This window comes from Myodes glareolus, chromosome 6, assembly GCF_982192425.1.
Source record: "Myodes glareolus chromosome 6, mMyoGla1.1, whole genome shotgun sequence".
In the NCBI taxonomy this organism is placed as follows: domain Eukaryota; kingdom Metazoa; phylum Chordata; class Mammalia; order Rodentia; family Cricetidae; genus Myodes; species Myodes glareolus.
Window position 1 is genome coordinate 25,281,062 of NC_142031.1, and position 25,544 is coordinate 25,306,605.

At 42.7% G+C, this 25,544-nt stretch overlaps 1 protein-coding gene and 1 long non-coding RNA gene across 4 annotated transcripts in view; one reads left to right on the forward strand and one right to left on the reverse strand.

Annotated features, from left to right (window-relative positions):
* C6H2orf42 (chromosome 6 C2orf42 homolog) overlaps positions 1-21,812 on the reverse strand; it is a 37,097-nt gene extending 15,285 nt beyond the window's left edge. For 2 of the 3 annotated variants that reach the window (XM_048416451.2, XM_048416449.2), the window contains exons 1-6: positions 21,717-21,812; positions 16,076-16,330; positions 14,080-14,914; positions 12,927-13,037; positions 11,133-11,237; positions 2,783-2,887 (exon numbers count right to left, since the gene is read on the reverse strand). In XM_048416451.2, coding sequence (XP_048272408.2) covers positions 2,783-2,887; positions 11,133-11,237; positions 12,927-13,037; positions 14,080-14,902 — 1,144 coding nt within the window. In that variant the 5' untranslated portion in view covers positions 14,903-14,914; positions 16,076-16,330; positions 21,717-21,812. The remainder of the gene's footprint in view (positions 1-2,782; positions 2,888-11,132; positions 11,238-12,926; positions 13,038-14,079; positions 14,915-16,075; positions 16,331-21,716) is intronic. The other variant, XM_085690634.2, reaches the window with a different exon arrangement.
* A 68-nt stretch (positions 21,813-21,880) lies between these two features.
* LOC125388384 (uncharacterized) lies at positions 21,881-24,641 on the forward strand. The gene is made up of 3 exons (XR_007228229.3): positions 21,881-22,002; positions 24,279-24,423; positions 24,528-24,641. It is a non-coding gene; the product is annotated as an uncharacterized LOC125388384 (long non-coding RNA).
* Positions 24,642-25,544: the final 903 nt, after the last annotated feature.

Sequence of the window (25,544 nt, forward strand, 5' to 3'; positions counted from 1 at the left end):
TAGCTCTCAAACACAAAAAACGAAAACATAAATTAGGGGGTTGGGGAAATGGCTCCACACTTGCTGCTCCTCCGGAGGATCGGAGCACTGGTACCAGCACCAGTGTCAGGTGGCTCACAACCATCTGCAACTCCCAATCTGGGGAGCCTGACACTGTCTTCCGGCCTCTGTGGCAACTGCTCTAATGTGAGGCACACACACAGAGTCACACATGTACACATAAAAGATCAAAACACAGAAACTCCAAACAAGTAAATACGAGTGAAAGATGAATTAGAATAGAAATACTTTTCTCTGTACTCAATTTTGTCTTTTTTGTTTTGTTTTTCAAGACAGGGTTTCCCTGGCTGTTCTGGAACTCAAAAGATACACCTGCCTCCTCCTCCGAGTGCTGGGATTAAAGGGATGCATTACCACCTCCTGAATTGCCCACTTGTAAAATGTCAATGTCAAAACTTAGCTAGTACTTGGTGTGTAAAGATGTATGTGTGCATTTATGTGAGCAGGTGCATGTGTACTTGTCTGCAGGTGTGTGGAGGTCAGAGGTGACCTTCAAGGTTTTTTTTAGGACTATGTTCCTGTCTTTGCTGTCTGTGTGGTTTTGCTTATTAACACATTTTTTAAATTTATCTATTTATTTTAAAACAATTTTTAAGGATTTAAGTGTTTTGTTTGCATGTTTGTGTATGTACTATGTATGTACCTGAGGAAAGCAGGAGGTGTCAGATCCCCTGGAATTGGGGATCTGGAGCCAACACGTGGGTGCTGGGAACTGAATTCATATCCATTGTAAGATCAGTAAGTGCTCTTAACTGCTAAGCCATCACTCTAGTCCTGATTTGTTTTCAGAGAGAAAGAGATAGAGAGGAGAGAGAGTACATGCAGGCTATGGCACACATGTGCAGGTGTGCGTGTATCAGAAGGTAATCTGCAGCAGTCAGTTCTCCCTGTCTACCACGGATGAGTCTAGGGGTTAAACTCAGGTCATGAAACTTGGTGGTAGGTGCCTTTACTTGCTGAGCTATGTCACTGTTCCCGTCTCCCCTCCTCCGTAACTGGATTTTTTTTTCTTTTTTTCTTTTCTTTTTTTTTTTTTCAAATTTTTTATTAGATTTATTTGTTTTATTACATATACAACATTCCTTCCATATATGCTTGCAGGCCAGAAGAGGGCACCAGATCTCATTATAGATGGCTGTGAGCCACCATGTGGATGCTGGGAATTAAACTCAGGACCTCTGGAAGAGCAGTCAGTGCTCTTAACCTCTGAGCCATCTTTCCAGCCCCCGTAACTGGATTTTGAGGCTTGTCAATTAGGCTAGAGTGTCTGGCCACCCTCTTAGCATTTGGGATTAAAAGTTCACACCATCTAACTCAGTTTTTGGGTGGATTCTGAGGGTCAATTAGTTCAAACGCCTCCAAAAGAATGGAGTTCTCCATACCTGATCAAGCTAGGAAACTTATATTAGGAACTCTGCTGGAACAATTGCCAACAAAAGCAGCTTAGGAAGAAAAGGGCTTGTTTGGGCTCACAGCTTCATCATGGTGGGGAAGTCAGGGTGACGAGAGAGAGTCTAGCTATGGACAGCAGGAGTGTGAGGTAGCTGGTCCCATCACAACCAAAGTCAGAAAGCAGAGATGAGCTGGACCATGGTTGTACACACCTTTAATACCAGCAGAGGCAGGCAAGCAGATCTGTGAGTTCAAGGTCAGCCTGGTCTACATTGTGAGTTTCAGGATAGCCAGGGCTACACAGAGAAACCTTGTCTCAAAACAAAACAACAAAAAAGAAAGCCAAGAGATGTGTTGGTTGCTGTACTTCTTGTTTTCATCCCAACTCATGGGATTGTGTTACTCACTCAATCTGTCATTTTCCTCATCACACACTCAGTGGTGTGTTTCTGGACGAACCCAGATCTAGTCAAGTAGACAAAGATGAACTGCCATGCCATCCACCTAGAATGTGCTCAGCAGTGGGCACGCACTAATGATCGCCTCTGCTCTGACCCACCCTATGTGCCCCACCCTTCTTCAGCTCTGCACCAGATACAACTGTTAGTTTTCACAGGTTTAGGCTTTGCTTGAGCCTTCCCCTCCCTGCTTTGATTTACAATACACACAAGACTTTGACATCTGTCCCACAAGACACAGATGCAAAGACAAAGACCTAGGCTGGCAACAGTTTTTATCTGCTACTCTTTTTTCTTCCATCTCTAAAGTCACTTTGCAGGTTCTGTACTCCAGTAATGATAATTATTTAATAATGATTCCTTAGTTCTTTCCACCTCGATGTCTACTTTTTCCTACTTTTGCTTGTTTGTTGTTTTTATATTCATTTATTTATTTATAGGGGAGGGGAGGATGTGTTGTCACATAGAGGTCAGGGGACAACTTGTGAGAACTGGTTCTCTCCTTCTACCTCATGGGTTCTGGGGATCAAACTCAGGTTGTCAGGCTTGGCAGCAGGTGCCGTTACTGCCGAGCCACCTGGGTAGCTTATTTTCCTTTCTTAGTACAGGGGACTGAACCCAGAGACTTGTGTATGCACAACACATGCTCTAACATTAAGCTATACCTCTATTTCACTCTTCTTTAAAACAACAAAGCAGGTCTCATTCTGTAACTCAGGGCAATCCCCCAGGCTCTGCACTGCCACACCCAGCCTGACTTTTACTTTCTTGTGGTTCTGTGTTTTGGGAACGTGAGTTCACTTATTGTTCCCACAAATCAGAGCAGAACTATTGCGTATCCCTTTGATGCTTCCTACTTCCAGCATACTTACCATCAAACTGATAGTGCATGGTTTGATGGATACGCTCTGTGACACTGGCCAGCCAGTCTTGGAAGGACAAAGTCACTTGTGCCTCATCTAACAGCTGACCACAGACTAGGAAAAGGAAAAAAAAAATCTTTTTTCATTAACTTTATTCTTCTTTCAAAATAAATAATTAACTGAAGCTTGAAACGGTCAAATAGTTTAGAAGAAAAAAGAACATAAAAATTAAGTATAAAGAAAATAAACCAAGTGAAATAGGTTCCAGGACTTTTTCTATTTAATTGACATACAACAATTATACATTTTTATGATGTGCAGTGTGATAACAGACTTCTTTTTTAGAGATTTATTTATTTAATGTGTATGAGTGCTCTATCAACCTTATGCCAGAAGAGGGCATTAGATCCCACTCTAGATGATTTGAGCCACCATGTGGTTGCTGGAAACTGAACTCAAAGACCCCTGGAAGAGTAGCCAGTTTTCTTTACCTCTGAGCCATCTCTTCAGTTCCCAAACATTTTTTTAAATATTTATTTTTATTTATGTGTATACATGGGTACCTACATATATGTATATGCACCATGTGCATGCAGTACCCTCTGAGGTCTGCGAGGCCATTGAATCCCCTGAAGCTGAAGTTATAGGTGCTCATGAGCTACCCAATGTGAATTCTGGGACCTGAACTTGGATCTTCTCTAAGAGTAGCAAGTGTTCCTAACTGCTGAGCCATCTCTCCAGTCCCATAAAAACTTGAAAAAAAAATCCATTTATACTGGGCCTGATGGTGTATCCCTGTAATCTCAGCACTTGGGAGGTAGAGGTAGGAGAATGGTAAGTTCCAGGCATACCTGGGCCACATTGCAAGTTTGAAGCTAGTCTGGGTTACATGATACCCTGTCTCAAAAGAACAAAAGTAAATTCATTTGCAAAAATGAATGAAAGCCCTCAAGACCAATGGGTTTAAGACTATTACCCCAGGCTAGAAAGATGCTAGCAGCTGAGAACACGTGCTGATCTTCCTGAGCACTCTAACCCTGATCCTCACAACCACCTGTAATTCCAGTTCCTAGGGATCCTATACCCTTAGAGAAATTACTTTCAATTCTGAGTATGGATTTGCATACACAAATTCTCTCAGTAATGAAACTATTTGTTTCCTACTAAGACTGGCATGCCTGGAGTGGTGATATATGCCTATTTGGGACATAGAGGGAGGAGAAACATGAGTTCAGGGCTAGTTGTGGCTATATAGCAAGTTTTGAGAAAAAAGATTGGTCGGGTGTAGTGGTTCATGCCTTTAACCCTAGCACTCAGGAGGCAGAAGCAAGTGGATCTCTATGAGTTCAAGGCCAGCCTGATCTACATATCAAGTTCTAGGATAGCTAAGGGCTACGTAGTGAGACCGTCTCAAAACCAAATCAAGCCAAACCAGGGTCTGGAGAGATAGCTCAGAGGTTAAGAACACTGGCTGCTCGTGAAGACCTGGATTTGATTTCCAGGACCCACAAGTCATCTTACAATTGTCTATAATTCCAGTTCCAAGGAGATCAGATGCCCCTTCTGGCCGCTGCAGGTATTTGTCACTCATATATTACACAGACATAGACACAGGCAAAACACCTGTCCACATTAAATAAAACTAGTAATAAAAAATAAGAATGTTGCAGAATAATCCTCTTGTACACTATAAAGATTTTTCACTCAAATTGGTTTAATAAAATGCTGATTGGTCAGTAGCCAGGCAGGAATATTTGGCAGGGTGACAAACTAAGGTTGATTGGAAGGATGGAGTCAGGAGTAGCCAGCAGGTATAGAGGCAGCAAGAGATAAACATGCCATGCTAATAAAGGTACTGCCACATGGGAGAGTGTAAATAAGGAATATGGGTTAACTTAAAAGGTAAGCGCTAGTTAGTAATAAGCCTGAGCAATTGGCTGAGCATTTACAATTAATATAAGCCTCAGAGTGGTTAAGGAATTTTCATTTATATACAGTGTTCCTAAGTATGGCCAAAATTTTCACATAAAACCTGTCAAGGTTTAAGGAAGGATTCTAGACACACAAGAACAGAGTCAAGCACAGCTTATTGGTAGCTGCTTTTTCTCCAGTGGGCTGTTTGCTGGCATTGAGCAGAGGCATATCTCTTTTAAAAGATAACTTTCTGGCTCAGTGCCAGCAGCAAAAACAGGTAGCTCTTTTAAGAGGTCCTACTACCAAACATTTATATGGTGTTTATGAGCAGCCAGCAGGATGCTACTTGGTGGCAGCAAGGATCTAGAAACTTCCCAAAGTTGGGGTAGTAAACATGGCTTTCAGAGCTGGTGGTAAATGTGCCTCCACCATGAGACTACACTCTTGGGGAAGCAACGGGGAGGAGCCGCACCAGCAGGCCATGATCTAAGTTACACAGCAGTTGTTGTCGTTTTCTTGCTCATGCAGACAGAAAAGGTTACAGATGCTCAGTAAGGACAGATTCAGACAAACAACAATAAAAACCTCTAAATGGACTACAGTGTGTTCAAAACTATATGTAGTCTTGGAAAAGAAAAGAAAAAGGGTAGAGAAGTTTTTAAAAAAGGAACAGAATAATAAAACAACAAAATAGCCACATAAAGATGGAAAATTCACAGAAAGTGTAGATTATATTATTGTGTTGTCTTTAAAATTTTTGACTGCTAAGAGACCTTGGATTATGAAAACTGCCATGTTAAACCAAACTACACATTTTAAAATTATCTTGACCTCAAAATTTAAGTCAAAAGATATAGCCAGGCAGTGGTGGTGCACATCTCTAATCCCAGCACTTAGGAGGCAGAGACAGGTGGATCTCTGTGAGTTCGAGGCCAACCTGGTCTACAAGAGCTAGTTCCAGGACAGGCTCCAAAGCTACAAAGAAACCCTGTCTCGAAAAAACAAAAATAAAACAAAACAAAAAGCAAGCAAACAAACAAAAAGTCAAAAGATATATTACTTTGGGGAAAGGTTATGCTTTTGTTTCCACAGGAAATGAGAGGCTCTGATTATTCTGGGTTAAGAAAAATCAGGTCTGATTGAGGAAGATCCCTTGAAAAATCTGGCTACAAATACAAAGAAATGAACCTAAAAGAACTACATAACATATGGTGTATATTTTACCTGTTCAAACATAAAACAAAAATCACCTTTGGCTGACTTGTGCCCAATGCACAATCTATACCTGTATTAAGATAGATATGTATGTCACCTTTAAAAAAAGTTTATATATTTTTAGAGCAAGGGGAACAGACACCAATGAAAACTATGGCCCTGGTGATCCAACATCCAGACAGCTTCCAGGCTGCTGACTGAGATGATCCAGCCTCGCATAATACTACAGTCAAGAATTAACAATTATCCTAAATTTTCTTAGGGTCCAAGGATTACCAGCATCCATAATCAACAGGAAGTAGTCTAAAGAACTATATCCACATTCTCACAAGATGGGCTATGGATATTTATTATTATTTAAGGGGTGGGGTTGTTTACAAATTGTTATTGGTCAAATAAGTCAAAATAAGGTTAAACAAAATAGTTAAATCCAGAGATTTAACTTTCTTTCTAAAAAAAGAAAGGAGGATGTGATATAGAAATGATAGGATAAAAGGGTAGATTACTGAATCTACATTATTCAAAAACAACTATTAATCTTACATATTTTATATTAATATACATTTGATTTACTGATATAAATTTAAAGATAATTTTGTATATATATATATATTTCTACTCTAGTTTAGGGTATTATGTTTATAAAGTTCATTTAAAAATGTAATATACAGAGCTAAAGAGATGGCTCAGAGGTTAAGAGCACTGTTTGCTCTTCCAGAGGTCATGAGTTCAATTCTCAGCAACCACATGGTGGTTCAAAAACCACCTATAATGGAATCTAGCACCCTCTTCTGGCCTGCAGAATACACACAGACAGAACACTGTATACATAATAAATAAATAAATCTTTAAAAAAGCAAAGTATTTTAAGAAATGTAATATATAATTAAGAAATACAGATTAAAACAGTTATCTATAATAGTAAACAGGTTTTCAAGGTCATACAGAGATACATTTTGGGTAGATAGGCAATCTTCAAACACTTTAAATACCTGCAGAATATGGCATTTGAAATGGTTTAAGAACTCAGATTTTTTTTTAACAGTGAGACTTGTCTATTCCTGGCAGCACCAATTACTTCAAAGAGGATGACATGACGGGCATTGAAGAAATGCCATCAGAGTTTGTTTTCTTCATGGCTAAAGCTAGCCATCTGGGTGAAGAAACTGCCCTTGGTTTAAATGCTGACAGTTACTGTCAAACTGGACCAGCAGGATGCAAGAAAGGCAATTGCCAAATGTTGCTAAGACAATGTAGGACAGTTCTTCAAAATTTTCTGCTTCACAGGAAAGTCTGTTAGATATGCAAAGTGTGTAAGCCAGAGTTGGATGCCCCAACATTACAGAGAAACTTTGAATGACTGTCCAGTAAGCTTGAGGTCCCTGTCATTAGGTAACATTTTACCCTTCTGGAGTTTTTGGTGGAGTTGAGGACTAGCTAGCTATAGTTTTCTTTAGTTAGGTACAAAACTTTGGACTCAGAAAGGTAAGATAGATAACAGAGTATTATCTCTAATTTTGCCAAATATAAATAGATTAGATATAACTGTAAATCTTAATAACTGTATTTTTGTATGTAATCTTACTATGTTAAGGCAGGGAAACCAAATTAAGGATAATGGGAAGGAGAAGATGGAGTCAGGAGTTGTGAGTGAGATGCAGAGGGAGCAGGAAATGAACATGCCATGCCAACAAAAATACTGCCATGTGGCAAAGCATAAATAGAAATATGGGTTAATTCAAATGTATGAGTTAGCTAGCTACAAGTCTGAGCTATCAGCTGAGCATTTATAATAATATTAAGCCTCTGTGTTTATTATTTGGGAACTAGGGGGCAGGAGAAAAATGTCCACCTACATAAGAATAAAACAAAAAGTTGAGCACACAACTTGGAGGTCATTCACTTTGACTTGTTATGGCATGTTCACATGTATGCAGAAACGTAGAAGACTTATCATTATATAAAAGGGAAATGGTTAAAATCTTGAAGCCCTAGAGGAAACAACAGAGAAATACAGTAACAAGGGATGGAAGTTAAAGGGGCCAGAATGAAGAGCTGGGGGCATATGGGGCTCAGTGTGAGTATACACGCCTGGCATAGTTGAGGCCCTAGTTCAATCTTTTGCGTCAGAAAACAAAAGCTATAACTTACAGCTTTAAAAAATTTTTAAATTTCAGCTGGGTGGGCAGTGGTGGCAAACAGCTTTAACCCCAGAACTTGGGTGGCAGAGGCAGGCGCATCTCTGAGTTTGAGGGCAGCCAGGTCCACATAGCTAGTTTCAGGGCAGCCAGGACAGTTACACAGAAATATCCTGTCTTGAAAAAACAAGCAAACAAACAAGCCAAAAAACCAAACCATAACAATAATTTTGTTTCCTCAGATGTTGGCAGCACTTGGGAGGCAGAGGCATCAGATATTTGAATTTGAGGCCAGCCTAATGTTGTGGGATATTTGTATACTATGTGAAGGTGTATTGTGATGATTGGTGTAATAAAAGGTTGAACAGTCAATAGCTAGGCAGAAGGTCTAGGTGGGGCTTCTGGGCAGAGAGAGAACTCTGGGAAGAAAGGTAGAGTTGTCAGTCAAACACAGAGAGGAAACAGTAGGTGCAAGATAGAAGAGAGGTAACACCACATGACAAAATGTAGATTAATATAAATGGATTAAGTTAAGTTGTAAGAGCTAGTTACGAACAAGCCTAAGTTATACAAGGTTAAGCTTTCATAATTATTAAGAAGTCTCCATGTCATTATTTGGGAGCTGGAGACTGACAAAAAAGCTTGCTACAGCCTGGTCTACAGGGTGAATTTCAGGATAGCCAGGGATACACAGAGCAACCCTGTCTTGAAAAACAAAATACAAAATTATTTTCAGTAATTTTTAAGTTTTTTTTCTAAATGAATATATACAACTTTTTGATATGATTGTATGTTCTTATACAGTTGTAAGGAATACAAAGCTTTCCTGGGTGCGATGGTGCACACCTATAACCCAAGTACTCAGGTGGCTAAGGCAATAAGAGCTGTAGTTGGAAGACACACTGGGCTACAGAGTGAGACCCCGTCTCAAAACTTAAAACAACAAAACTCCAAGAGCTTGTATACCCCTCACCTAGATTCCCCAGAGTAGCGTTGTAAAATGTACAGAATAAACACTCACTAGAGAAAATGACAGGACACAGTCATTTGCCCTTCACCAGCTTTCCATACACTTGTGTGGTGGGTGCACATAGCTCTGCATTCTAGTATGTGTGTGTGGTGGGTGCACACAGCTTTGCAATCTAGTGTGTGTGTGGTAGGTGCACACAGCTCTGCATTCTATTGTGTGTGTGTGTGTGTGTGTGTGTGTGTGGTGGGTGCACACAGCTTTGCAATCTAGTGTGTGTGTGTGGTGGGTGCACACACACAGCTCTGCATTCTATCGTGTGTGTGTGTGTGTGTGTGTGTGTGGTGGGTGCACACAGCTCTGCATTCTATCGTGTGTGTGGTAGGTGCACACAGCTCTGCATTCTATTGTGTGTGTGTGTGTGTGTGTGGTGGGTGCACACAGCTCTGCAGTCTATCGTGTGTGTGTGTGTGTGTGTGTGTGTGGTGGGTGCACACAGCTCTGCAGTCTATCGTGTGTGTGTGTGTGTGTGGTGGGTGCACACAGTTCTGCATTCTATTGTGTGTGTGTGTGTGTGTGTGTGTGTGTGTGTGTGTGGTGGGAGCACACAGCTCTGCATTCTATCGTGTGTGTGTGTGTTTGTGTATGTGTGGTGGGTGCACACAGCTCTGCAATCTACTCTGTGTGTGTGTGTGTGGTGGGTGCACACAGCTCTGCATTCTACCATATGTTCAGCCACAGTCAAGACAACAAACACTTCCATGCATTACTATTATTATTTCATATTAGTTCTTTAAAGTAAGGTCTCGCATGCAGCCCTACCTGGCCTGGAACTCAGTGTGCAGACCAGGCTGGCTCTGAACTGTGATTGAAACTTCTGCCTCTACTTCCTTACTACTGACATTGCAGAAGTACACCACCACATAGGCAGCATAATTTATTATTTTTTAATTTAAAAATTAAACTGGAGGGGCTGGAGAGATGGCTCAGTGGTTAAGAGCATTGCCTGCTCTTCCAAGGATTCTGAGTTCAATTCCTGGCAACCACATGGTGGCTCACAACCATCTGTAATGAGGTCTGGTGCCCTCTTCTGGCCTTCAGGCATACATGTAGACAGAATATTATATACATAATAAATAAATAAATATTTAAAAAAAATTAAACTGGAGAAATGGCTCAGCAGTTAGGAATACTGGTTGCTCTTCCAAATGAGCTGGGTTCAATTTTCAGCACCCACACTACACCTCACAACTGTCTCAGGGGGATCCAACAGCCTCTTTTGGCCTTTGAGGGCACTGAATACAAGTACACAGACATATATGCAGGCGAAACAACAGGTGTATATAGACTAAATAATAAAACAATAAATTTAGAGATTTTATTTATTTTTTACACAGCATGTGTATGCACCATGCCTGTTCAGTGCTCTTGGAGGCAGAGAGGGTGGTGAATCCCCTGGAGTTGGAGCTACTTTTGGAGTCGAATCAGAAGTTCAGAGCCAGTGGTCTTCACACTGAGTTGCATACAACAAGTGAGTTGAAGTACGTGCTAGGAATTGAACCCAATTCCTCTCTAAAAGAGTTCCATTGAGCCCCCCACCTTTTTTTTTTCCATTTTTTTCGAGACTTGGTTTCTCTGTGTAACATCCCTAACTATCCTGGAACTAGCTCTGTAGACTAGGCAGCCTTGAACACAAAGAGATTCACCTGCCTCTGCCTTCCCAGCGCTGGATTAAAGGTGTGCCACCACAACTGGCCGAGATTGTTTTATTTTTGTGTGTATGTGTTTTTCCAAGGCCAGAAGATATGAGATCCTTTGGAGCTAGAGTTACAGGTGTTCGTGAGCTGCCCAAGAAAGTGGTGGGATCCAAACTCATGACATAGCAGCAATAAATACTCTTAGAGGGAAAAAAAATGCTCTTTTAACTGCTGGATCATCTTTCCATTCTAGCCTGGTTTTGAGCATGATTTGCACCTTGGAGAAGAGGAGAGCCCTCAGCAGCGGTGACCCTGTCCGCTGCTGCTGTTCATGTCAATGACACAACACAGGAGACAACACAGCGTTTGTCTTGATTATTCCTTTAGGCTACCTCCGGATGGCTTCCACCCTAGGAAGGGAAACTTACCCTGCCTTTTCAGTGAAGAAGCAACCACAGGCTTTCTCACGGCACTCTTCCTTGCACTGCTGGTTACGGTGTCTTGCGGCATCAGTGAGCTGGTCACCTGTGCACCTAGAACACAGATTAGATTACAACACTTCACACACCTAAGGAATGGGAAGCAATTTAGCTGGTGGAGTACACGCTTAATATGCTCTAAACCCTGGATTGAGCCTCCATGCCCTAAGAACAGAGGATGGTGGCATAAACCTGTAATCCCAGCAAGCAGGAAGTGGAGGCAGGAGAATAAATTCAGGTCATCTTCCACTTTGAGGCTACCCTGGGATTTAGGAGATCTTGTATCAAAAAAGAAAACAAAATCAGATGGTGGTGGCTCATGCCTTTAATCCCAGCACTCCCGAGTAGAGGCTGGCAGAGATAGATCCCTGTGAGCTTGAGGCAGCCTGGTCTACAGAGCTTGTTTTAGGAGAGCCAGGGTTACACAAAAAAGCTGTCTTGAAAAAGCAAACCTAAATCCAAAAACCAGACCAAAACAAAACATGGCATCATTTCTGCAGCCAGGTATGTAACCTTAGCAGGTGGGAGGAAGAGGCAAAAGGATCAAGAGTTAAACCTACATAGTAAATTCAAAGTTAGACTCAGTTATGTGAGACTCTGTCTCAAAAATATCAGTTCCAACGTATCACTCTCCAGGCAAAATCTGCAGGTCAATAAGATGGCTCAGTGGAGAAAGGTACATGTTGTCAAACCTAAAGATCCGAGTTCAAATCCTTGGAGCCACACAGTAGGAGAAAACCAACCTTCACTCAAGAACACACACACACACACACACACACACACACACACACACAGTTACATTTTGATTGATTTTTAAAGATTAATTTATTTTTATTTTATGTGCACTGCTGTTTTTGCCTTTATGTATATCTTTGTGAAGATATCAGAACCCTTGGAACTAGAGTTACAGAGAGTTGTGAGCTGCCATTTGGGTGCTTGGGAATTAACCCTGGGTCTTCCAGAGCAGCCAGTGCTCTTAACTGCGGAGCCATCTCTCCAGCCCTCAATATTTTTATCTATTTTTGTATGTGTGTTTATGGGTGTGCCACAGAGCACATGTAGAGGTCAGAGGATAATTTATGGGAGTTAGCATTTTTGTTCCATCACGTGGGTCCCAGGGACTGACCTCAATTACTCAGGTCCTCAGGCTTGATAGCATGAGCCTTTACCCACTAAGCTACCTCTCCAGCCCAGACAAAAAGAAATAATCTTAAAAGAAGTCTGCAAACCTGGGTCTAGAGCAATGGATGAGCAGCTAGGAGCACTGGTTGTTCTTGCAGAGAAACCAGTTGGGTTTAGGTCCCAACACCTGCATGGTGGCTTACACCTCTTGTGACTCCAGTTCCAGGGGATTCCATATTCTTTGGCCTCCTCAGGTACCAGATACATACACGCTACACAAACATAGGTGAACATACACACATGTATGTGTATACATACAGGTAAAACACACATAAAATAAAATACCATATTAAATTCTGTAAAATTATAAAAATTGATTTGATAATAATCTAAAGCATCTAAGACAAGTGGTGGTTGTTCACTCCTTTAATCCCAGCACTCAGGAGGCAGAGGCAGGCGAATCTCTGTGAGTTCAAGGACAGCCAGGTCTACACAGAGAAACCCTGTCTTGTAAAACAAAAACAAAACAAAGAGCTAGAGTCCTTTCTCATAATTCCTCAGATTCAATGAAAGACAAAAGACAATCTCCAAATACCAAACAAATAAGTAAAACTGTCTCACCAGATACTTCATCCTTCTTCCTCTTCCGTGGCTTAGAGGCAGCAGATTCACAAGCTGAGACAGACGATTCTGAGCGGCAGCCTAACTGGGGCACAATTATATCTTTAAGACCTTAAAAAAAAAGTTTCTGAATTACTACAACTATCTAGGAGAAAGTATGAGATCCTAACTAACAAAGAAAGTTTAAAAAAATCTGACTCCAAGAAAAAAAAAAGGAAAGACCAGTTGCCTAATGCAAAATAAATTACTTGAAAGAACTCCCCCAAATACTGTGCTCTATTTAGGAATGGGGAAGTGGCTTGGGTGCAGAGCACTTGCTTAGAGTGTATGAGGCTCTGAGTTCCACGTCCAGCATGTGTGAGTGCGCACACACACACACACACACACACACACACACACACACTTTGCTAAATTCATTGTCTCAACAAAAATGTTCATCTCTCATTATTAACAGTTTTAACTATCCAATCAAACTTTTATGCCTGTGCTATGCTGGCTGGAATTCAAAGAAGGAATGCTAGCCAGGAGTGGTGGCTTTGTCCTATAATCCCAGCATGTAGGAGAGGCAAGAGGATTGAGTTTGAGTGCAGCTGTGTTACTTTAGCAAAACACTATGTTTTATTTTTATTTTTTTGACAGAGTTTTTTTTCAAGACAAGGTTTCTCTGTGTAGCCCTGGCTGTCCTGAAACTCGCTCTGTAGACCAGGCTGTCCTTGAACTCATAGAGATCGGCTTGCCCCTGCCTCCTGAGCGCTGGGATTAATGGTATGTGCTGCCTCCGCCTGTCTACACTTTGGCTCTGTTATTGCTGTGTTTTAAAAAAAGATGCACTGGTGAGATGACTCAGTAGATAGAAGAAGTACTTGCCATTCGGACCTGAGTTCAATACCTGGAGCCCTTGTAACGGTGGAAGGAAAGAACTGACATCACAGAGCTGCCCTAAGATATGTACATGTGTGCCATTGTACATATAGTACATATACACCTATACACACATGACACACAAACACACACACTGAAAAAAGGAGTGCTTTTTATCTGCACTATCTAGCACCTGAAATCAAAGGCTATCAGGACAAGTTCCCGAGGCAGCAGTGGCACGCTTCCACTGCCATTTTATAAACACTGAATAGCTGTCAATCTCCCCACCTACCGCTGGCATCAAAATTTAGGAAGTCCGAGAATTCCTGAGCCAATGTTTCATCACTGGCAAAGGCACAGAGGCAAGCAAAGAAGTGGATGCACCTCGGGGCTGCCTCAGCCTTGGGAACGTTGGCCTTGTGTGACTTCAGAGTCTGGCAGGAGCAGAAGAAGCGGCGCTCTGACAAGCTTCTGGAGCTGATTTTCTGCATGAAGGACGTGTGTAAATAGCCCAAGCTGTGCTTTTGGCTCGCCTTGCATTTCACTACCATGATGTTTTTAGTGACTCTCTGAACCAGGGGACCCGTAGGTTCTGTGGCCAACTGCCAGATGGTCTGTTTGGTTTCTGGGGAGGCCTGTATAGCATTCAGGACTGAACTCTTCAGCGTCAGAGGGGTGGCCTCTGCCTGGCAGTTTACTGCTAGCTTGATGTGCTGGCACTGGTTTTCCACGATGCCTTGAGTGGCAGCTTTCAAACATGAGGGGACATAACACCGGCCAGAGCTCAGCTGAGTGATGATTGTCCCATCCACTGTCTGGATTGTCGTCTCTGAAACACCTAGCTCCACAAAGCATCGGTAGTCAGGGCCCCGGTCTCTTTGCCGCACAGAGTACACCTGCACATCAGTGCCTGTGATGATTTTGACAGCTTCAATACTAGGCTGCTTCCGGGCACCATAGCGAAATATGGTTCCGCACGTCTTGTTCTTACAGCTCAGTCCACGGGTTCCATTGTAGGTACCACATCGGGGACACTTCCTGATTCCCCTCAATGTGGCCTTCCCCAAGTCAGATAAGAAAGCTGGGACTTTAGTCCTCTCAGAGTTTGGTTCCATTGCTCACAGCCCCTAGAAAGAAAGGAAAATACATTTACACAAAGTTAACGTTGAGAGAAATAAAAAGAGAGGGAGGGCTTTCTATTTATTTATTTTTGACATTGAGTCTCACTTTGTAGCTCAGATTGGCTTGTAAAAATAGAGCTGTGCAGTTGGGCAATGATATGGCACACACCTTTAATCCCAGTACTCAGGGAGGAAGAGGCAGGCAGATCTTTGTGAGTTCGAGGCCAGCCTGGTCTACAGAGTGAGTTCCAAGACAGTCAGAGATACACAGAGAAACCCTGTCATAAAATAAAAGCCCCCCCCCCCAAAAAAACCCAACAACAAAATCTAGCTGTGCTAGGTAATTTCCACTTTACACAGTCTAGAGTTACTTGAAAGGAGGGACTCTCAATTGAGAAAATGACTTTATAAGGTTGGGCATTTTCTTAATTTGTGATTGATGATGGGGGAAGGCCTAGACCATCGTGGGTGATGCTATCCCTGGGCTGGTGGTCAGAAAACAGGCTGAGCCAGGCGGTGGTGGCTCATGCCTTTAATTCCAGCACTCGGGAGGCAGAGACAGGTGGATCTTTGTGAGTTCGAGGCCAGCCTGGTGTACAAGAGCTAGTTCTAGGACTGGCTCCAAAGCTACAGAGAAACCCTGTCTTGAAATAAAAAAAAAAAAAAAAAGAAAGAAAGAAAAAAAGTAGAGCAAGCTAGTAAATAGCACTCTTCCATGGCTTCTGCCTCCAGGTTCCTGTCCAGTTTGAGTTTCTGTCCTGACTTCCTTTGATGAATTAACAGTGAAAAGGAAGTGTAAGCCAAATAACCCCCCCCTCCCCAACTTGCTTTTTGGCTCGTGTTTTGTTGCAGAAATAGTAACCCTAACTAAGACAGTAGCCCAGGCTAGTCTCAAATTCTTCCAGATTCTCCTGCCTTAGCCTCCTAACTGTTGGGACTGGAGAGCTGCTTCAGCACTGCATAAACTGGAGATGCCTGTACCCCAGTACTCAGGAGGTAGACAAGAGGAATATGAATTCAGTGTCATCCTCAGTTACAAAGGAGTTCAAGGCTAACCTGGGCTACATGGGAACCTGTCTCACTAAGAAAAGACCAGAGAGCAGGGAAGATGGGTTACTTCCCTTTTACTGATCCTCTAGAACCCGGCCCAATCCTTTCCAATCCTACCTGTACCCGCTGCCAGGGCACCCGGAGAACAGTGGCACCTGTGTCCATGAAACCTCAAGTGTGTCTCATTAGTCTGTGATGATCAGACGGCACAGATAGGCATGCTCATGTGCACTGAGATGTGCCCTGGCCTAAGTCTTCTGAAGGCTGATCTTTGTTTGCTGTAACAATGCAGACATTCTGTTTCCCCCTGGCAAAGCTCTTGCTCAGGGTTCCAGTCAGGTTCCAGCTCCTCTAGATAGAGATCTTGGCAGCCTAAAGCAAAACAAGAGAAGACAATTGTCATATGACAAAGATGGGCCGGGCCCACTCAGCAGCAGAGCACATGCATGGCCTGCGTGAAGTACTGGGCAGTCCTCAGAGCGGAACACCAGCACAAGTAAAAGGCCCCATGGGACCTACGGCCCAATGTTTGACAATTATTTGAGGAATATATGTCAGATACTGCTATGGAAATGTAACAGTTTATACTTCTAACAAGAAAGTAATATAGCAATAATAACGCCATTATACAGAGCTGACAGGAGCACTAGTAGTTACAGTATAGAACTGATCACTCATCTTCCCTAATGTAATACATAACATCTTTGAGTCCCTTATGTTTTCTTATTTTTCATTGAATTCTTTGTTTTATTTTGTTTTTCAAGACAGGATTTCTATGTGTATCCCTGGCTCTCCTGGAACTTACTTTGTAGACTAGGCTGGTCTTGAACTCAGAGAGATCCACATGCCTCTACCTCCTGAGTGCTGGGAGTAAAGGCGTGAGCCACCACTGCCTTTAATGCATCAGATCCCCTGGAACTGGAGTTACAGATGATTGTGAGCTACCATGTGTGTTCTGGAAACTGAACCCTGGTACTCTGCAAGAACAACAAATACTCTTTACCACTGAACTATCTCTCCAGCCTTATGCCTAATTTTTTGAAACAGAGTCCTTTACTGAACCTGGAACTCACCATTTTGTCTAGACTGGTTGGCAAGCAAACCCCAGGGATCCTCTTGGCTCTGCCTCACAAGCACTGGGATTACGGGTATGCACCTCTGTGCCTGACTCTGTATGTGGGTTCCACAGATCAGAATTTAGGTCCTCAAATTGCAAGGCAGGAACTTTACTATAAGAACCATCTTTTCTTTTCTCCTCCCACCTCACCGAGACAGGGTTTCTCTGTGTAACAGTCCTAGCTGCCCTGCAACTAGCTCTTGAAGACCAGGTTGGCTTCAAATTCACAGAGAAACACTAGCCTCTGCCTCCTGAGTGTTGGGATTAAAGGCGTGCACCACCATCACCCGGCTAATGCTTTTTTTTATCAAAAGAAAAAGAGATAATCTTCTTGTGATTCTTTAAAAAAAAAAATAGGGGCAAATCAGATTGTATAACATACTGCCAATTCTACGTAAAAATCATAGACACCTAACTTTACAAATACACATACACATGCATATTTGTATTAGCTTTGCACAATCTTTTTGCTTTGTTTCTGGGACAGGGTCTCACTATGTAGCCCTGGCTGAATTGAAACTCCTGGAACTAATGAGAGTAACTTTCCTCTGCCTTCTGATTAAAGGCATAAGGTAGCATACCCAACTAATTAAAATGTTTCCAGAGATTTATTTGTATTTGTGTATCTGTCTGTATGAGTATATGCACATGTGAATACAGATGCCTATGGAGGTCAGAAGAAGGTATGGGATCCTCTGGAGCTGGAGTTACATGCAGTTAAAAAGCTGCCTGATAGAAGTGCTGGGAACCGAACTCTTGTCCTCTAAAGAACAGCAAGCACTTTTAACTGCTGAGCTATTATTCTAATTCCTGCAAATCGTTATTTAATGCGGTATTTCAGTGTATTGGTAGGTCATGTTTGTTTACCCACATTTTTTCCCCCCAAGACAGGGTTTCTCTGCGTAACAGTCCTGAGTGTCCTGGAACTAGCTCTGTAGTTCAAGGCGAGGCTGGTCTTGAACTCACAACGATCCCCCTGCCTCTACCTCCTGAGTGGCGGAATGAAGGGTGTGCACCACCACCACCACCCGGTCCTTTTTGTTTTGTTTTTGTTTTGCTGGTTTTCTCGAGACAGGGTTTCTCTGTGTATCTCTAGCTGTCCTGGAACTCACTCTGTAGACCAGGCTGCCTCGAACTCACAAAGATCTGCCTGCCTCTGACTCCCTGAGTACTGGGATTAAAGGTGTGCACCACCACCTCCCAGTTCCTTCTTTTATTTTTTTAAGTTAGAGTTTTACTCTGTGACCTGGAATTTATTATGTAGCCCAGGCGGGCCTCGAACTCTTGATAATCCTTTTGCCTTAGTCTCCTACGTGACAGGATTACAAGTATGGACCACAATGCTGGATTTTATATTTCAGTACAAGTAAACATTGTGTAATGTTCAACAAACACAGTAAACATGCCTATCTCCTCTGAACACTGAACATTTTCAGACCTGAAAAGCTTTTTCCAAAGGAAGTGTACCCTTTCTATTCCCACAGACAACCTAAGATTTCTGCATCTGCATAGTCTTCTTTCTTACAGACATCTGACTGCAGTGGGCATCATATGGTATCCACTGTAATGTTATTTGCAGACTACTGAATATATATGTTGAGCAAGATTTCTCACGATTAGCCACTGGAAATAGTATGTTGCATGAAAGGAGCTAAATATAGAAGATCATACATTGTATGATTCCATGAATGAAACATTCAGAATAGGAAAATAAAGACAGAAAGAGTCTAATGGTACAGGGCTGGATGGAGGAGGGATTTAGTAGTGATGGTTACCAGGTTTCTTCTGGGATGATGAAAGATATTATACAACTCTATGAAATGTTTTTCAATTCTGTAGATTTACAAGATCTCTTGACTTGTAATATTTTTTAAAGAGGTTGATTTTATGTGTATAGCATTTCAATAAAACTATTACTATCTTATAAAAGAGAGGGAGAATGAAATTCAAATGCTAAAGGCATAAGAAAGAGAGAGAAACAGAGATCTGCAGATGGCTCAGTGGTTAAGAGCACTTGTTGCTCTTGCAGAGGACCTGGGTTTAGTTCCCAGTGCCCACATGGCTACTCAGAACTGCCTGTAAGTTCAGCTCCAGAGGTCTAATTCTTTCTTCTGGTCTCTAAACGGATGAAAAGACATACATGTAAACAAACATTCAAGCACATAAAATAAAAATAAGCAAATCTTTTGAGAAAAAAATGGGGGTGGGGAGGCCAGTGAGAAGGCTCAGGGGTTAACAGCACTTGTTTCTCCTGCAGAGAACCTGGGTTCAGTTGTTAGGACCCACATGGTTGCTCATGACCATCTCTAACTCCTGCTCTAAGGGATCCAATGCCTTTACACTTCTGAGGGCACCAGGCATCTGGGTGGTGGTATACAGACACTCACGTACATGAATAAATCTAAAAAAATTGTTTTAAAAGCGAGGGCTGAGATATAGTTTAATCACAGAGTGCTTACCTGGAGGCTTCTAGTTTCAGTCCCTAGTACCAATTAATTTTTTTTTTTTTTTTAAAAAAAAAGCCATCTTGTGAGTTCAAGGCCAGCATGATCTACAAAGTGAGTTCCAGGACAGGAAACCGTCTTAGGGAGGAAAAAAAGTCACCAGAAAAGAGCTTTAGAAGAGATAGGATTTTATTTGGAAAGGACTCTATAGGAGTCAGGACTTTATATAGGAAGGACTCTATAGGAGTTACAAGCCTGGAAATGAGGTAAGAAGTAGTGTACTTCCCAGCATGCTGAAGGCCCTGGATTTAATCCCTAGCACTGTAAGCCACAGAAATAAACCAGAAAGTAAAATTTTAGCAAAGTACTTATTAATAGAATGTAAAGTATTTATTGTTACATTTATTGTTACATTGTTAGTGTGTATATATCTCACCATTCTATTGGAAAGGATGTAAATAAAAATATGTAGTAACAAACACTTTGCTTTAACAATTTCACTTCTAAGATATAATTTGTATGTATATATTTTCATTTTTACTTTTAATCACATGTTCATGTGTGCCTGTGTCAGGCTATGTCATGAGTACAAGCATTCTGGAGAACAGACGCACTGGATATCCCTGGAACTGCAGTTACAGGTAGTAGTGAGCTACTAGACAAGGGTGCCGGGAATTGAACTCAGACCCTCTGCAAGAGCAGTATGCACTCTTAACCACTGTGACATCCTTCCAGTCCCAACTCTGCTTTTTGAGATAGGGTCTCACTATGTACACCTGGGCTGTTCTTGAAGTCAATATGTGGACCAGGCTGGCCTCCAAATCACAGAGATCCTCTGTGAGATTTCCTAACTGCAGAACAGGAAGAGAACTTTCAGTAAAGAACTGAGTAGAGTGTAACTAGGTAATGGGCTACTGTAAAGCCACTAAAAGTGGTATCTGTGTAATGAACATGTATCAACATGCTGTGGAGTGTAAAAAGGGTAGTGCTTTGTGTATGCTGTTTTGTTTTAAAAAGAAAAAGAACTTAATGGGGGGGGCTGGAGAGATGGTTCAGTGGTTAAGAGCATGTATTGCTTTTACAGGACTCAAGTTCGGCCACCAGCACCCACATCGGGGGACGCACAACTTCCTATAACTCTAATTCCACACACACTTTTTTGTTTGTTTGTTTGTTTTTTAAAAAGAAAGGACACAGTATAGATGTCTATTGTCTCAGCAGTTATCTGAGACCTGGGAAAATGGAGATTTACATTTCATTTTTTACTATTTGAATTTTAAAACATGTACTACTATGACTCATTACAGTTTTCTTCTTTTTTCTTTTTCTTTTTTTCTTTCTGAGACACAGGGTTTCCTAGACCAGGCTAGCCATGAACTCAACAGACCCGCCGGTCTCAGGCAGAATGTTGGGATAATAGCGTGCGCTACCACGCCCAGCTAGTGTTGGTGGATGGGGAGAGACGGGAGGTAAGGTCTGAGACCTAGCCTAGCTGTCCAGGAACTCGAGATCCTCTTGCCTCTGCCTCCCGAATGCTGGGATGACAGGCAGCGCCACCGAACCCGGCTTGCAGACCATCTGTCTTTAAAGGATTACACAAGGAACGCGACTTGTGAAGAAGCTGCGCTGGAAACCTGAAGGGTCTCGGGATGGTCGATTCTCTTTACAAAGAGGATGAACAGCGTCTGGCGCTGGCAGAGGCAACCTAGGACTAGGGAGGTTTCGCCCTGAAGCCACCCAGCTGCAGATCGGTGTGTGGGACGCTGTTTTGGGACGTGTTTAGCGCTCCCCAGGTGAGAAAGAACTGCTGGAGTAGCGCATTCACTGAAGGGATCTGTGGAGGAGGTATTTAGGGATGAGACTGTCGGATTGGACCGAAGTGTCAAAGGTCGCAAGCCTTTACTGAGTGTGGGAAATCACGTAGGTTGCTGTCAGATCAGAGTCCGATCCTCAGTCCCACTGTGTTTGGGAGCGCGCGCCTAAGCGCCGCTTCCGGGACCATCCGGCTGCAAAACGCATTTCCCAGGCGACCTGCATCCCGGCATCCTCCGCACGACACTCACTTCCGGTGCCAAGTGAGGCCCCAACAGAAGTGTAACTACCCCGACACGCAATTTCTAGAACACAGTCTCCGCCTTGACTCCCACCCCCAGCTGTGCCCGGCCGCTGCCCAGCCTCACACATAGGGCTCCCTTACCTGTCTCGCACCTCTAGGGACCTCTCGATGGCGACCGCCCTCGCCGCCTCTCTCTTTGCCTGTTGCAGCCTTTTACAAACGCGGTCAAATGGTTCGCTGTAACGACAGTCACTATTGGTCAGAGTCACCCACGTGCATCAAGGACCCGCCCACCTCAGCTGGAGAGGCACGATGGGATTTGTAGTGTTCTCAGCTGAGAGCGCTGTTTTTCGGATATCTAGTGATAGAAGCAGCAGAGAAGACTCTGGCTGTCACACGTTCGTGGGCTTCTTAGCTTGACCTAGAGGTACAGAAAACACCCGTGTGGCCCCGACTACTTCGAGCCGAAACAACTCTGTACTGAAAACAGTGCTACTGAAGCTCTATCTTATTAGCAGAACCAGCTGCAATTTCGAGTTTGCGTCGCGCTGTGTTTCATTTGTATGGTTCTTTTCCTCTCGTAACACTTGCCCATTAGCTTGAACGCTTCCCTCTTTGAATGAGTCGAACAGGCTTTATGTACATTCGCTTTTCAGAATCATACAGAATAAATCTAAATTCTTCAGAAATTTTTCAGTTAACTCCAAATAGCAATGCCGTTTACGTGAGGCTTGCCTATTAGGAGAATTCTCCACCCTGGCTACTTACTGGGGTGGAGCTGTAGGAAAACTGTTTTACTCTCACCAAATTTTGCTCTTCTCAGTCGTAGAAGTGGTCTTTCTTGGGATCAAATTTCCTAATATTGTTTCCGAAACTAGAGAAAGAAGTTAAAGAAGAGCTGTTTCCCCTCTCCACAGTTACGCTTAAAAAATTCATACTCATTCTCCAATCATCTGGATGATTGGTTTTTAACAAAAAACATGGCTTTTCAATAATTTAGTTTCCGTAAGAGATGGTAGTGAGCTACTGTCTGGTTGCTGAGAACTGAACCCATGACCTCTGAAAGAGCGGGCTGTGCTTTTAGCCACTGAGCCATCTCTCCAGCTCCCAAACCTGTGTTTCTCCTTTGCCCTAAGGTTCAATATCAGACTGTCAAGTAGAAACATGCAAGCCCTTTCTTTCTGGGTGCTGTTTCTCTTTCTCATTCATTGTACCGCGGTTCATGAAAAACCCCTTGTTGCTCAACTCTCTGTCCTCAGAATCAGCAAGCCAGACCCTCACATTATGCTCTCCCTTATAAAGATTTCTTGGAACCCATGGCTGTGCCAGCCTGCAACTCTTTCCAATTGCCATAAAATACAGGACATTTACTTAAGCCATTCACTGCATTGCATGTCCCTGTGGTATCTGGCAACCCCAACTGTCTCCCTATCTGGTGGAATGTTTCTCCACTTCCATTAGGCCTGCACAGTCCTGTTCCTGTGGTAAATGGGTTACTTGGATGGGTCAGGAGCTCAGCTGTGGCTGCAAGTATGTTGCTCTATTTTCCCTCTCTCCCCGCTGTCTACCATAGTTGCTTTCTGTACACCTACTTGACTATTATTGTCTGTCCACTAGTCATTAGCCAATGTTTACTTTGTTTCAACCTTTGTTAACAAATCTTTCATCACTCCCTTAAAACTAAAACAACTTTTAAAAATTTACATGGGTGTTTTGCCTGCCCATACATACCTGGTGCCGGTGGAGGAGAGAGGGCATCAGATCGCCTGGAATTATAATTATAGATGGTTGTCAACTGATACTTGAGTGCTTGGATGCAAATGCTCTTAACAGCTGAGCTATCTCCCCAGTCCCAGCATTTGATCTTTGTCTCCTGCCTGATAATAAAGTGTTCACTCAAAAACAGGTCAGTGTGCTCTGAAGGGTTTATGCAAGAATGGAGATAGGATTCTATGGTGTTGGGTAAACTATAACAGGTATTGAGAGGCGTGCTGTAGTTTCAGTTATCTCATACACCATTTGAAACAATGTGAGGGCTGGAAGAGCAGAGAGAGGTGGTGTGAAGTCAATCACAGAGGCTCAGACACATTAGGAAGCAAATTGCAAAATGAGCTGGATCCCTTTGTGTAGCAGACAAGGAAGCCAAGGGAACTCAGGACTAGTAGAGAACTCTTTCTAAGCAGGGAGACTGTCTGAGAATCCAGGGCTAACCTCCTACCTTGTTGCTAGGGACTGTATTCGGGCATCAAGTAGGTTAAACACGGTCTACTATCTTTGACCTTTTAGCTTTCAGCTACTGTGGCTGCTGCTTCTGTTTTAGGATTATTTATTTATATAGGTTTTTCAAGAGAGAGGGTTTCTCTGTGTAACAGTGGGAACTTGGTTTGTAGACCAGGCTGGCCTCAAACTCACAGATATCTGCCTCCTCTGTCTCCTGAATGCTGGAATTAAAGGCATGAGACACCATGCCTGGCATTAATTTTTAAATATTATATAAGTGTTCTGCCTGCATGTACTAGTGCATATGCTTGCAAGGCCCAGAGGCCACTGGACCTACTGGAATAGGAGGAAATAGATTGCTGTATACTGCCACGTGGGTGCTGGGAATGGAACCCAAGTCCTCTGCAAGAACAGCAAATGCTCTTAACTGCTGAGTCACCTCTCTATCTCCCACCTTAAAGAATTCACTTCTGTACCCAAAAGGGAAGGAACTGTGAAAGCTGGAGAAGTCCCTTCAGGGAAGGAGTACAGGAAGCCCTGAGTGTGTGAACTGCTGACACGACCACGTCACAGGCCCTAGTCACAGACCCATGAGAAAAGGGCAGACCTGTCTGTCTCTTCAATCCAGGTGAGGCTCAGAGGGATGGCAAAGCCTTACTCAGGGGTCTGAGTGCGAATGTTGCCAGCATGTCCAGAAAATGTATACCACAGCTATTCCCCCTGAATTGACAGCTTGAAGACTGCTCCCCTGAAGAGACTGTTCTCACCACGATTAGCTAAACATGCCTCCATGATCCCCTTGTATACCAGAAACCCTGCTCTTCTGTTCAGCTGCATGTAATAAACACCCCGATCTTCTGGAATGTTGAGGTTTTATCATTAGTTCAGTGCACTGCACAAACAGCTTTTCTGTGCACATGTGTGTCCGTTTTTACTTCATTCTCTCGCCACCCCAGTTAGGTTCAACCCCTAGAGCTATGGTAGTACCTCCCTTTCACGGTCTTGCTAGTACTTGGTCCAGCAAACAGAAGGTAAAGAAGAGCACTTGTACACAGATACACAGATAAAAGTACGGCAGCACAACGATCCTACCTAGAGGGTCCCTGGAGAAATGCCCAACAAGCACATGCTACAAGGGCTGGGATGCAGTTCAGTTAGTACAATCCTTGTTTAGCAACCACAGGGTGTCTTTGCTCCTCAGGACTGCATAAGACAGGGCATAGTGGTACATACCTGTAATCCCAGAAAATGGGGTGTGAAGGCAGGAGGATCTGAAAGTATTAGCTACACAGCAAGTCTGAGACTAGCTTAGACTACATGAGGCTCAGTCTCAAACAAAACCAACCTCTACCAAATCCAAAACAGATTCTAGAAGACTCTAGTTAGGGAGATTCATGTCTAGAACACCACCTAATAGAGATTTGGGTTTATCCTGTAACTGAACTCTGCTTCACATAATTCAACCATCTGTATTAGGAAGCTTTGATTCAAAGACTAATTATGCTGTAGATTTTAGAAAGGTGCAAACTCCTTGCTCTAAGTTAATATTTTTATTATTTCTAAAATGTATACGTATGTATACCAGTGGTTTTCAATCTTCCTAATGCTTCAGTCCTTTTAAACAGTTCCTCATGTAGTGATCCCCAACCATAAAATTATGACTGCTAATTCACAACTGTAAGTTTGGTACTGTTATGAATTGTAATGTAATATCTGATATGCACGATATCAGATGTTCTTATTCCCAAG